Genomic DNA, 14,331 nt, shown 5'->3' with positions numbered 1-14,331 from the left:
CGTAGTTCTTGGTCCCGTCGCTTTTTAATTTTAGTAAACGTATGACAGACCACCAATAATGCTTGTTGTCTTATGTGCAACTAATCCTAGCAGGCTACGGTCTGACGTGAACTGCCCTTTTAATTTTGTCTCCCCCCTATTTTTCCTTCTCTTTTTCAGTCTATTTCCCTCTCTATATCTTGCTTCTTTTTTTAAACAAAAGGGGGCGTGCGCCCCCATGCCCCCTAGATCCGCCCCTACTCTCGAATTCAACAGAGGAGGTTGGCCACAGAGCTTGTCAATATGTAGTTTGCTTAGTTCTAAGTTATTGAATGATCTGGCATCTACATCCATCTACATCCACATGTAATAAAGAAGAGGCTTTCATATGTAACAACATGAGACCCGTGTACATGTATTTCTTTCATATTGTGATAATGCAATCAAATTCCCTTTCTGCACATAAACAGCTCCACCACCACTCGGTGGCGGTTTCCCAATTCTTTTGTACACCAAAAGTACATCGATCCCACTTTCCCAGATCACTGATTTTCATGGTGAACTGAGAAGCGGGCTTGCCTGACGGGTCGGTGGAAGTGCTCAGAATCGATCACCTATACAAATCAGCACTGAATTGAAGGTCAAGTTTTGCAATCAAACTTTAGAACCAATTTTCATGGACATGTAAGCACAGATAATTTGCTATGAACAAAAACCTATTTGCAAAATTGGTAAACATCCCAAATTACACGTGATGCATACCATTTTTTTACAGGTTCACTGAAACCTGACCGAAGTGGAAGTTCATACAGGGAGGTAGACAGACCATTGAAATACAAAAATTGCAGCAGTATTTCGCAAAAGTAGACTAATGGGTTATAAATTTGGCACGATCGGGCTTTCGTAGAAGACTGCCTTTTAACCTATTATCTTTTGTCTCACAGCACGTATCTTTATTTGGAAAATGGAATTTGCTTTCGTACCATTCTTTAAAATAAAGAATAAAGAATAATTCAGACAAATACATTGTTCTATTTTGTTGGGTATACTCATTTATTATCCTATAGTACTGTTTGGGAGTGGGACATGGTATGTTATTTCTTGTAAGCAACTGTCGCTTTCAATTTAAAGTGACAGATTTTTAAAATTAGATGTTTGGTTGGTGGTTCTTCGGGTTTTTTTGAAAGTGGACCAGAAGTTTCACTGAAAAGTATTTTACGATAAATTTGCCGAAACTGCTAGAAATCTAAATGTGTGCACGAGGCAAGCTCTAAGCCAATGTTCGACAGTTTATTTGATATTGACGATTAGGTATTAACAAACTTATGGACACATGTCGAATATGGGGATGGTCGTCCCTACTGGGGTTGGTCCGCCTCCCCCCCCCCCCCCCCCCCCCCGTCCCTCGGACACCGTCACACACCCGACAATGTGCCTTAAGTAATATCCTTTAACATGGGCAATTTTATCGTTTGATGTCTCATTCAAAAGTGACTTAACATTTGTGTTGATGAAGAATCATTTTAAGTACAATCTATTTCTCGTGGTGAAACTCAAACACAGCATGGGAAAGTATAGCTTTATTAATCATACGTTTTTTGGACTATTTGGATGCGTTCATAATCGAACAACTGTTTTCAAATAGAAGCAAAGATTCCATAGTTTAGAAAAATTCCTGGGGGACCATAAACTAAAGTATATTTGAATATATTTACTACAACATATTTAAGCAACAGATATCCCTTTCTTCAAGCATAACTAATGATTGGTCGTTCCGCAAACTGATTTACTGAACGGGTAGAGCGGCGCTGCATTGGCCGATGAGGTGGGTGATAATATCGGCCAGCTTATGACAAGCTCCGTACGGGTCAAACACCGGCATCTTGCACACGGACGATTGCTTGGTTTGGCACCCAAGATCGTTCCATATCCCGGGCTGTTCAAAGTTGATCTCAGTGCAGTCCTCGTTCTGTTAAAAAAATAACAAATGTTTGTGACTAAAGAAATATCAGCCAATTCACTTCCCCATTGTGTTGCATGTTGAAGTCGGGGACCAAAAAGTCATGGTATCTTGAATAATGCCATACCAAATATCGCGATCGGAGACAAAGGTGTATCATGAACCGAACCAATTTTCCGGGGGTGGGGTGGGAGGACTGGACCTCATTTGACACTAGGGGCGCTCTTTACCACTTTCTCTCTTTTCAATATTTCATAAATCCAGGGGGAAAGGGGATGAGCAGCATTACTTAAAAAACAGTCCTCTGCACTTCTTTCTGGTTGAATTCTTACTGTTAAAAAATGACACTTGTTTGGGGGTCATGACCCCCGTTAGTCCCCTGGATCCATCAATAATCGGAAAGATGAAAGAGAAATGTTGATGAGTTAACTTTGACTGTTATTTACATTATTGGAGTCATTAGGCTCGCCAGATTTCCAGTTAGTGTATTCCTCCGCCAAGTGATCCGTCCATTCAAAGTTTCCTTCGTGATCAATGTCGTTGAATCCTATCCAAGTTCTGCGTGAATATCAAACAAGATCAGAAAGGTCTTTAAACGGTACTTGTACGAGCCTTTGGCAGATTTTTAAGAAGTCAAACCCATGGGCTAATTATACATTTTTCAAAATCCAGTGATATACTGTTCCATATGAAAAACTAGATCAGCAACTATGTTTAAAAACGGTTCAGTTCTTCATCATTAAAGCAAAACTATTTGATTGGCCGCAATAAAAATTAAAATCATTTCATAAACCGAAGACCGACAACAACAAACAAAACAAACCAAACACTCGAAATCTTCAAAACAAACTACAGGAGATCGACGACTTTGCTGTGAATTTGATGTGTAATTAAAAATAAAAAACGATTTACTCCAAGACTCAGTGATTCGGTGACCATTTCCCTGCAGGCTCGCAGAATATTACTTTCAACATTATGACTTTGGATATGGTTCCTGCGCACTGGCTCACATGGGCTTGTAATGACTAGCCCCATGAACAAACATAATAGGGACACTAAGAAATTGTACGCGTATACGGTGTACGAATGTGGTTCGGAGAAATTTGCTTTTTCACAGCCGAATGCATTCCGTATCTGCATCGTTTCTGATGGTCCTTTGTGACAACAGCGCTGGGTATGGTTTTTTGTCGACAATATTATTTCTTGCTCAACCTCTATCACCTCTATGTAATTTAATTAAACAGAAATAAGAAAGCAACCTGTCGTAATTCCTACTCGTATAGGCCTACCTCCTAAGTCCCTGGCCTGGCCAGGACTGAGCGATGAAGTTCGTGATAAAGTCATTCTCGGCCTGACAGCTCACAGAGGCCAGGTGGGCCGGCTGCCCATGAGCGTTGTGGTAGCTCTGGCAGTTGGCCTCGCCGTCTTCAAATGATCGCGGCAGGCCGAAGAACCGGTAGCAGTCTCCATCGTGCTCATGCCAAAGTGCTGGACAGCGACAGCTCAGGTCTGTCGGAGAGATTGAGAGGAATGCAGACGGGAAAAAATAAATAGTTATAGAAATCAACTACTGGGCATTTTTTTGGGAGTCAGGGGACGTGTGGTGGTCTTGGATTTGTTATAACTGAAGAAGAGCAGTGCTAGTGGCGTATTTGGCTCATTGTGCTGGGGGCATCAATTTCTGGAGGAAAGGCACCTTATGGGTTTTAGGGAATAACAAGTTCATATTTCCCTCCCCCAAATTCTGAGCAGGAGACGGGGACACACATTATGGAGGGGGAGGGACACAGGCCTCGAGCTGGGTGGTGGAGATGCCTACCCCCCCCCCCCCCCCCCCATCTTTCAAGGAACAATTCCCGAATGTTTCGGCGGGGTCCGCTCACAGGTCAAGGGCGGATCCAGGGGGGCCAAAGGGGGCCATGCCCCAGTGACGTCGCAAGAAAGAGTACACCACCATATTTTCATCAAAACACATTGGTTAAAGTGGTCAGATCTCAGATCGCACCACAGAGCATCTAGAATCCAATTTTTTTTGGGGGGGGGGGGGGCGCTGGAGCGGGCCCCGAACCCAACGCCGTCATTTTTTGACCCACTTTTTGGAGGACCAATTTTTTTTGGCCCCCCCCCAAAAAAAAAATTGTGTTCTGTATCCGCCCTTGTCATAGGTCCGACGCCTCATAAAGTCCGATGCCTCTTTAAGTTGGAAACACCGTTTGTCCGTTGTCGGACTTATGAGGCGTCGGAGCTAATAGGCCGAATCCCAATGCTTTATAAATCCGACGTCTAATAATTCCGAAATTTCGGACTTACGAGGCGTCGGACTTACGATACGGCCCCAACTGTTTTGTTGTCTTAATTCGTTAGTAAATGCATTACCTTGAGAGCAGGCAGAGCAGACGAAGCCTATCTCCCTGTGGCATCCCAAGTCATTCATGAGGCCGCTGTTTCTATACAACTGCAGACAATGCTCCCCACCGCAGCAGTTGTTGGGCTCTCCGTTGGACCATGTCGGATGGGTCAGAACCTTGCCACTACCATCCGTGAACGTGCCCTCGTACGTCTCGTCCTTATAGCCCAGCCACAGTAAGTCGGGAACGGCAGTGGTCTGACCGACCAGGTCCATGATTGAATCGATTTCCTCCTGACTGTTTGGACTTGCCAGGGTACCACCTGTGCTCTGTACCAAGCGAAAGGATACAATATTTATAGGCATGGGCGTCAATCGGTGGGGGACGGGGGGGGGGACAATGCCCCCCACACTTTTAAAAGTGGGGGTCATCCTATCGTTTGTCCCCCACTTTATTCGTCCCCGAATAAAAATTGTAGCCTACTATGATTACATAGCTCAAAACAATCCGAACTCGAAAGCGATGTTTAAACGATGAACCTTTTGCTTTTAAACAAAGGGTTAAAGTGGAGAAATTGCCACAGATCGCACCACAGAGCGTCTTTCCAACATTTTCCGGGGCCTATAAGTGGACCCGAACCCCACGCCGTTAGGGCTTGCTCGCATTAGTTGTGATCAACTTATGGTTCCCCCCCCCCCCCCCCCACACACACACACACAACACTTTTGAGAAGCGATTGACGCCCTTGTTTATAGGGTTTCTTCTGTACAGGGTATACAATATTATCGGATCCTATGAAAGAATCTTATTTATGACAATTCTAACTATTGCGTTTTTCACGTGCAAAAGGAAGCGCTTAGTGTGTTCTTTAACTGCACTAATGGCAGTTTGACATCTTATTATACATAATTTTGTGGGGAAAGATTAGGCTAACTACATGTTCCTGTTGATTTCAACTGTGTATTAAAGAGGAAGGTAAGTTACTTCAATGCATCTCTGGCGACTTGCGACTCATTTTGTTGGGTTTGGTCACAACAAAATAATATGCAGGTATGTTAAAATCATGAATATGACGATGTGAATGTGTTTGCATCTTGAGGAGTGGTTATCAGCTTTCCATAAATACTTACACTGTGCCACATGGATGATTGAGCGCTCACTGATTCGGCTGTCCTATACAGCGGGTCCCAAAATACACACAGCAGGTCCCAAATACCCGCAACTTTTTTTTGCGAGGCTCTATCCCAAAATATCGTTTTAAAGCTGGAATCCGAACGTTATCTCTGGCGAGTATTGGTTTGATATTTAAAAGATTTTTAAAATTAATCGTGTTCAAATAAAGGCAATTCGTAAACAAACTCCGATTTCAAGAAAATTGATCATGCGGTATCCCCCGATGGAAATCGAGTCACACTTTGAGCGCGCTTTTTGACATACTTGCACGTGAATTTTAAAATTGAACTTGAAACGAAGAGCAAATGAATATGTTGAAGGTGTAGTCTACGTGGACCGAAAAGAATAGGAAACACAGAAAGTAAAAGGCAACGAGATCGTCACATCATGAACATGATGAACCATTTCAACATTAGAAAAATGATTGATTTAATCGGTTGAGTTTGTTTTTGACATGCCTTTACTTGAACACCAATCATTTCAAAACCCTTTCGAAAATCAAACCAATACTAGCTAGGGATAAAGTATAAGATTCCAAGCTTGAAGATGATATAAAAAATAATGGTGGTACGTGTTTCCTCGGCGACGCTAGAGCCTCGCAAAAAATGTTGCGGGTATTTTCAATATTTGGGACGCGCTGTAATGCGAGATCGCTTTGGACTTTGTGTCAAAAGGAGACGTTTTGGCTTCCCCGTAGAGGCAGGCCCAAAAGAGCAATTAAAACAAACAACTTTGACTGTACCAAGAATCGATACAATCTGCACAATTGCCTCGATACATGTAAATAAAACTTCCCTAAACAAGTCCCCTGACTTGCTCTGAATTAGGGAATAACGTCTACTTTTTACACGGACAGGAAAAGTTCTTGTGGCACACAGACCATCCTTTTTGAAAAATAACAAAACCTCAAATGTAATTCTCAAAATAAACATTTTAAATCCACGCGCTTTTCGCAGCTTTCTTTAACTGAAAAAAAAAAAACATTTTGGGGAGATTTGTTTTTGCAAAAAAAGTTAAAAATTTGAACATAAATTTAGACATCTTTCATACAAAAAGTTCTCTTTAATTAGTAAAGCTGATCAGGCTTTGAAGCTGTCAATAAGGACCTTTCATGTCAGGTTGAGAATGACTTATCACAACAAATTTGACGGAGTCACGGAGTATCATGTACGAACAATTACCAATTTTTAAAATGATCATCTGCGGTTTCATTCAATAGGTTATCGTTTGGTCGTTTCGTGAAAAGTGTCAAAAACATCCAGCATCTGAAAATAGTATGGTATGCAATTATGCGATGTCAGATTTAGCTTTTGTGTATACCTTCAATCCGTCCACATGAGTTAGAAATAATCGAAGTAAAGGCCTACATGCATGTACTTACCTCACAGTGCGCCTGAGCCGCTGCGTGGTCCTTGGCAACCGTCACCACCTTGTAGCATTTGCCGCTGTAAAACTGGTACCCATGCGGGCACCTGTAGGAGTTGGGGTCGGGAGAAGCAATCAGCGATGCGCTGACTTGAACCGCAGCTAAAAACACGGCACCGAGTACAAACGAGTACATGTTTACGGTTTATCTCGCCTTTTTAAAACTCCCGTCTGTCGAGACACCTTTACGAGTCGTGTATAAAGACTAGTGTTCCTTTCCCTTCCATCCGTCGGGTTTTTATATCCATGTGGTGATTGATGTGTGATCCATTTTGAAGACAACAGGTGACTTTGACAGGTGACTTTGACATTGGAGATGCTTGCCTGAAACAACTTGCTTGAAATTCAGTCACTTAGCAGAATTCCGCTGGCAGCCAGTCAAGCAATGAAAATCATATGACATTTTGGCTGGTTACCAGCCTTCTTGCTAAGCAAAACGTTTCATGTCAAGAACACTGAATCTGTTTGCTCGACAACTTCTAGAAATTTGATCCAGGTGTCCCTTTTTTGCGCAAATATTTGCTGTCAATGGTGCAATGATTATCGAGTGTAGAAAGTGTTTTAATTGAAATTGGTTGAGTCACGTACGCGCCTCAGCTGCAGTGCATTGTGTTCGTCCAATGTACCTTGCATTTCCCGTTGCAATAAACGTTGTTGTAGAGGGGCTTGTACACATCTCTGTTGTGTCAGACGAAAGTGGTCCAGCAAGTGGGGCGTTAGGTCCATTATTTTGATTTTTCAAAAAGATTAGGAGATTGTTAAAACACAACGTCCAACCACTAAAGCGCATTTCCTTCTAGCTATAGGTGCACAAAAATGAAACTTTATTTGTGCAACTAGGAATTGTTTACATTATAATGGTAAACATGGGCGTCGCCAGGATTTTTTCTAAAGGGGGGCAAAAAAAAATTTTGCCAAAAAATGCTTGTATTTCTCAACACATTCTTGATTTATCAGTTTTAGAGGGGGGGGGATGCAGGGACATTTTGCCCCCCCCCCCCCACTCATTAAATTTAGACCACTTTGTCTTCGCGCCTCTTTTTCTTTTCTTTTTTTTTCTTTTTTTTTCTTCCTTTTTTTCTTTCTTTTCCGGGGGGGGGGGGGGAAGTGCCCCCCCTTGCCCCCCCCCCCTCGCGACGCCCATGATGGTAAACTTAATATTCTGAACTGACGTAGTTTGACAATCGATACGCCTAAGTCAAACGTAACGCGAAATTTAATTTGCGATAAGTCAACTGGCCATTAAAAAAATATTTGCAGAACGAATTGCACTTTACAATGACGGACTGTCGTAAGACAATAAATCAATACTACAACCAACATCGGTCTGCGTCTATCAATCAAAAGTCATTCATTGTATGGGCCTATACTGTCAGATGAGGCTACATAAAATGTTAACTATAAAGTATTGAGCGTGATATCAAAAAGTTCATCATTTGGGTTTGAAAACTTCTTGAAAATGTTTAATGAAATAACAAATTGTCGCTGTCAATCACCATGCTGACGCAACAATTCATTAGAGGCTTGGGCCGATTTCATCACATTGGCTCATTGTAATGTAGTTTTTTATGCAATCCTTGAAAAAACACCTTTTTGTACCATTTTACGCTATTTGAAATTGTCGCTTTGCCATTTTCAGGGGTATTTTGGTGCCATTTTAGTTCCATTTTCGTGAGCAAAATTGTGATGTAAGTTCAGGCAGAAGCTATCATTGTTACAGCTATTTCTGCACCAAAAGTTGCCAGAATTTTACTGTTGCAGGCTGTCCTTACTTTGGTGGTTTGTTAGTACAAGGCAGTAAGCCAATAAGCAAACTTTTCATACAAATGTTTTTCAACGAGCAAACTTGTGGGTTCACAATATTGTAACAGAATAGTGTCTTCATGAAATGACATCATAGCAAAGAGAAGCGCCTCAAAAGTATTTGTCGACTTCTCTAAGGCTTTCGATAGTGTCGATCGAAAAGTCTTGCTTCATATTCTGATGAACTACGGTATTCCAGAAGAGACTGTCGGGCAATTGCTACTATGTACGAGGACCCCACTTGATTTATCCAAAGCATGGATGGAGCAACCAAAGAGTTTCTCACCACAACAGGCATTTTGCAAGGAGACCCACTTGCCCCGTTCCTATTTGTCATCTTAGTTGACTATATCCTACGGCAGTCTCTGAACGCCAGCAATTCCAAAGGTCTCACCGTCACACCTAAGCAACCCAGGCGAGTACTATATAGTCCTCTTTGTCACAGACCTTGATTACGCAGATGACCTTGCTTTCACTGCTGATCTACTAGATGATGCTCAGAGTCTGCTGTACTCCCTTCAGGACGCTGCTTCCAAAGTCGGTCTTTTCTTGAACACCAAGAAACCGAGCTGATGACCATTAATGAGGCACCAAACCACCCTCCTGTCCTCTCCACAGATGGCACCCAACTCAAAGAGGTGTCAGGCTTCAAATATCTGGGTTCCTACATAGCTGACAGCAAGAAGGACTTTCTCACACGCAAGGGTCAAGCATGGAATGCATGCAACAAACTCCACTCTATCTGGAAATCCGACATATCTCAACAAACCAAGTTTACTTTCTACCGATCCTCTGTCGAAAGTATCCTGCTATACGGTGCCGAGACATGGTCTATGAAAGAGCAACTCAAACAGAGACTAGATGGCACCTACACTCGCCTCCTCAAGAGAGCGCAAAATATTTCCTGGAAGGAACATAAGACAAAGGCGGAAATGTGCGGCAGCATCCCACTTATCTCAACTACAGTTGCACAACGCAGAGCACGCCTTGCCGGCCACTGCTATATAGAGCCAAAGAGCAAGTTGTCTCCGACCTCATCTGCTGGAGATTGCCTTGCCCGAACAAAGGGAGGAGACCCCTCAACTACGTTGACACTGTATGCAATGATGTGAGCCAGCACGTCGATGACATCACCACGGCCATGGCAGACGAGACAGTCTGCAGGGGAAGAGTTTGGTTGCATCCATCTCGGCTGCGGCCGCCCAATGATGATGATGATGTCAAACATTTTAAATGGAATTTTTAAGTTCCTGAAATTCATTCTCAAATTGCCTTTATTGGCCTACAGGACAAAGCATCGTAGATTGAAAAAGTTTTCCAGAGGGCATGCCCTGGACCCCCCTAGTAGGGCATGATAAAACGGCACGCCACCATTCACCCCTCGCCCTTCATATCAACCCCCCTCCCCGTTTGCTGAAAGCTAGATTCGCCCATGGATAACTTAGGTCTATAGAAAGTTTGTATACAACATGTATCTTGGCAGGCGAGTAGGCGACATCTCACTACCACATGTTTGGTTCGTTAATTAGAGCATTCAATACATTTCTGCTGGATTAGGGCATAGATAACACTATTTTGAGACCTGCCGAGAGTGGGATGGGGGGGGGGGGAATGCCCGCCCAGTGAAAAGATGGGCGGGGGCAATGGCCCCCTGCCCCTCCCCCGGTTCCGCCGGTGACAACGGTCAAATAGCAAGACGGGGAGATGGAGTACCCTCTCCCGCGCGAGGCCTATGTCTCCTCAGAGCGCCGTGGGCGGACATGAAACTTCACGTCGAAGATTTACTTTATTTCTTTGAAAGTAAGTTAGGCCTACATCCTTTGTAAAGTGTATTTTTTTAACTGACTAGCACGATATGAAGTGATGAATAAAGACACGTTCTTTACCTACTAGAACTGCCAATGCCAGGGCTATGTGAATGGTGCTTGATGAAAGAGGAACCAAAAGCAAGCCTACGCTGAATACCACACTACCGACAATTAACAAAGGGCGATAGTTGAATCTTTGTGCCAGGGGCACGGTCAGAAGAGCAGAAGTCATAGAAGATAGATCAAACGTACAATTGTGTATTGCCTTATGAATTAATCAATGATAGCTGCATTAATTATTTATTTATTTATTAAATTCTTCTAACGTACCTCCGATATCAGACGTGATCGATGCGATTATTCCAATAATCCAAGTGTGCGTTTTGTCCGATCCAATTGGTCCGTCAGCGTGGCAACAAAATGCCTAGACTTCGGCACCCCCACATCAGACTGGAGGTAAACGACAACAGAACTAGGAAACAACCAGAAGTATCGAATTCCATGATGGTCCAAGTGAATTCGAATTTTGCTATCATTTAAAACAGTATTCTACAGTTCGGGGACAAATGACGTAAAACTATGTGTAGTGGATCAAAACAACGTCACCAGCAAAATCACCGTGGTAAGCTCTGAAGACAATGCAGGGACTATTAGTACCATAACCGTTAAATGCCAAAAGGAAAATCGTCAGCAATAATTGTGCAAAATACATAGAACCCCCCCCCCCATCTCCCTATACCCTATACACACCCTAGACTAACCTAGCACGATATGTGACAGATGGGAAACCCCCCCCCATCTCCCTATACCCTATACACACCCTAGACTAGTGTTACAAAGCACATCTCCCTGTAGATATCTCAAAAGAATTCCTGAGATTCTGGTAACACAGTGATCAACACAAAAGAGGGGGGGGGTTCCTCTGTCACATATCGTGCTACATATGCCGAAAATCATCAAGCAATAACGTTGTATGAATTGAGGACTTTTCCTTTTTTGTAATCCTGTCTCAGACCTCCCTCCTTCAATAAATATGGAACTTTACCGTTATGTATATTCTGCCAATTGCTCTTTTTGCTTTTGTCTTGACCATCACGGAATTTTCCTACTACCCCAAATCATATGAAAGTTGGTGTAGGTCTACTTCCGACCCAAAGTCAACGTTCGCTATGATTAACTCACACCAGGGGCGTAAATCCTGGGGGGATGGGGTATATTCCCCCACTTTTTGACCAGGGGTGAGTATACATATTGTGTACATCTATATCCTGAAGAGCGCCCACTATTGTAATGTGGTGTCCAGCCCCCCCCCCCCCCCCCCCCCCCCCCCCCCCCCCGCGCCTGGCTAGAGGGAAAGCTACCACGCGTTCGGCTTGAGCAAAATGACCCCGTCAATTTCGCAAAGTGTTAATTCGCTTCTGAAAATCGGCCATTCATTCATGTTCATTGTGTGTCCATTCGGTTTTTTGAGAAACAGGCGGCCAACTTCGTATTTGTAATTGTACACCTAATTACGCAAGCATACTTTCCCTATAGCCGAGCTCGGGAAAACGATTTCGTGCATGCGGAAACAAACATAACTTGTATTCATTCAAAATAGCAGGTTACGTCACAGAATTCCAAACCTGATACAGAATCGTATAAATTCACACTGGAATGAATGAGATGATATTCTTCATTGGATATTCGATTCGCATCAACCTGTACGTGATATCATGATGAACCTCTATTGTTGATCGAAACCGTCTCATTGATGCAGTTGAAAATGATGCAGACTGTCTGCAACTTGCCGACATTCTAGGCATAATTCGTTTCACTGCCATAACAGTTACTATAGGAACATTTCTTTACGTGAAGGCCAGAGAATGGCCGTGAAGGCCGGAGGATGGCCCAGACAAGCGCAACCCCGGCACACGTTTTAGATGCTAGAAGTGATTATGCCAACTGGTTCCTTCGGGAGGGTGTAATACTCAGTATAGGGCACACCGTCTACATAGACGAGAAATTCGAGAATAGAAACATAATATTATGAACTTGATGATCACAGAAGACAGCTCCTTGTGGATAACCAGCCAAATGCGTTGTCCATCATCAGAGGGGTAAAAACGTTAACGTTACATTTGTTGTGTCCGATGAGGTTGCGCATGTTAACTTCAGAATCTCTTCAGAAGCTGATGTTACTAGAGCTACACTTGAGGACTTCCTCACCTCAATAGTTGAAGAGTGCCGCAGGCAAGGGCGGATCCAGAACACAATTTTTGGGGGGGCTAAAAAAAATTTGGTCCCCCCAAAAAGTGGGTCTAAAAAATTACGGCGTGGGGTTCGGGGCCCGCTTAAGGGCCCCGAAAAATTTGTGGATTCTAGATGCTCTGTGGTGCGATCTGAGGTAATTTCTGACCACTTTAACCAATTTATTTTGAGGAAAAGATGGTGGTGTACTCATTGCCTGCCTTTATTGCGATGTCACATAAAAAAAAAAAAATTGGTTTCGTTTTTTTTGGGGGGGGGCCATGGCCCCCTTTGGCCCCCCCCCCTGGATCCGCCCTTGGCCGCAGGCAGTGGCGTAGCCACGGGGGCGTGGGGGGGGGGGGGGAGAGAGCCCCCCCCCCAAACCTTGTCGCCCCCCAGTCGCCCCCCCCCCCCCCACTGAGATTTTGAGTTTCTAAAAAAATTATCATTGATCTACATGACGCCTCCCCATGAAATGTTCCAGCCCCCCCCCCCCCCCCCCCCCCCACTGAAAAATTCCTGGCTACGCCACTGGCCGCAGGCTATGCCCTGAAACGTATACTTCATAAAGCTCGCCCATACATCATAGCTCAACTACCACTGGATGCTCAAAACTTTGTCATCAATCAAGCTTCTTCATAATACAGTAATTAAACCCGACTGAAATGGGGCCGTATCGTAAGTCCGACGCCTTATAACACCGACGCCTCATAAGTCCGAAATTCCGGAATTACGAGGCGTCGGATTTATGAGGCATCGGACTTATGTATTCCGCCTCATGCATAGCTCCGACGCCTCGTAAGTCCGACGCCTCGTAAATCCGACGCCTCGTCGGACTAACAAGAAAAAGTGCACAAGATGGTACGCTCATGCACAAACGTATCTCCCTCGATGCCCGGCCAGAGAACCTATTGAGTTCGAAAGTCTAATGTCAGAAAATGAACTTGACCTTTGATTGATATAGGCCTAGTCAGTGGTGGCTCTGAGGGGAGGGGGAATTTGACCTGATGTAATGTAAAGAGTTTATCATAGAATGAAGAGAAGTTCATTTAAAGATATCTAGGTAAATAATGAAAAGGGAGAACTGAAAACAAATCGAAAGGAGAAAAAGACTAAAGGTCGCATAACTGTCTCAAGACACTACAGGGTACATGGGTCAAAAAAGTGACCGCCTTCGAAAAAAAATATTATAAAATAACATAGGAATGAAGTTATTGACTATTAACTGCAAATTCAACGTAAATTGCGCACTCTATTCACAAGTGTTTTCGATTTTAACATAAATGCTACAAAATTCAGCTGTCCACCACTGATCATTTACCGATACGCATTGATTAATGCCCTTTAATTTATACAATGAACTAAGGAGGTTTGCCTATATACCTCCACGAATGAACGAAAAGCTAGCAATTGATGTGGAAAACAGATAAAAGTCATCATTTCAGAAAAAGACTGGATTTGTTCCTCATATACAAGTAATGTTTCAGTCTTGACCAAATTATTAAAATTTCATTTGTATTTGAATGTCTGCGTGTAATCTCTGGTTCTCACACATTCCATGGACAGCTGTGCAATTGGGTTCTTTTACTAAAACAAGCATGCATTC

At 43.3% G+C, this 14,331-nt stretch overlaps 1 protein-coding gene across 1 annotated transcript; it reads right to left on the bottom strand.

Moving 5' to 3' along the window:
• Positions 1-1,011: 1,011 nt before the first annotated feature.
• Positions 1,012-7,368, bottom strand: LOC119721953 (macrophage mannose receptor 1-like). The gene is made up of 5 exons (XM_038191913.1): positions 6,842-7,368; positions 4,316-4,616; positions 3,229-3,448; positions 2,386-2,497; positions 1,012-1,948 (listed from the first exon to the last, which is right to left on the bottom strand). Exons 1-5 carry the CDS (start codon positions 7,019-7,021, stop codon positions 1,766-1,768), a joined length of 996 nt encoding a protein of 331 aa, XP_038047841.1. The 5' UTR covers positions 7,022-7,368; the 3' UTR covers positions 1,012-1,765.
• Between the last annotated feature and the right edge of the window lie 6,963 nt (positions 7,369-14,331).

The sequence above is a fragment of the Patiria miniata genome, unplaced genomic scaffold (assembly GCF_015706575.1).
Source record: "Patiria miniata isolate m_02_andy unplaced genomic scaffold, ASM1570657v1 HiC_scaffold_14, whole genome shotgun sequence".
Lineage (NCBI taxonomy): Eukaryota > Metazoa > Echinodermata > Asteroidea > Valvatida > Asterinidae > Patiria > Patiria miniata.
The sequence above is the reverse complement of the archived record's forward strand: the minus strand, read 5'-3'. Positions and strand labels throughout refer to the sequence as shown.

Coding starts and splice junctions, on each gene's coding strand:
- LOC119721953 (XM_038191913.1), bottom strand. CDS start 7,021: ATGTACTCGTTTGTACTCGGTGCCGTGTTTTTAGCTGCGGTTCAAGTC. Junction 4,617..6,841: donor CGGCTCAGGCGCACTGTGAG/GTAAGTACATGC, acceptor CGCTTGGTACAG/AGCACAGGTGGTACCCTGGC. Junction 3,449..4,315: donor CTGCTCTGCCTGCTCTCAAG/GTAATGCATTTA, acceptor TCTCTCCGACAG/ACCTGAGCTGTCGCTGTCCA.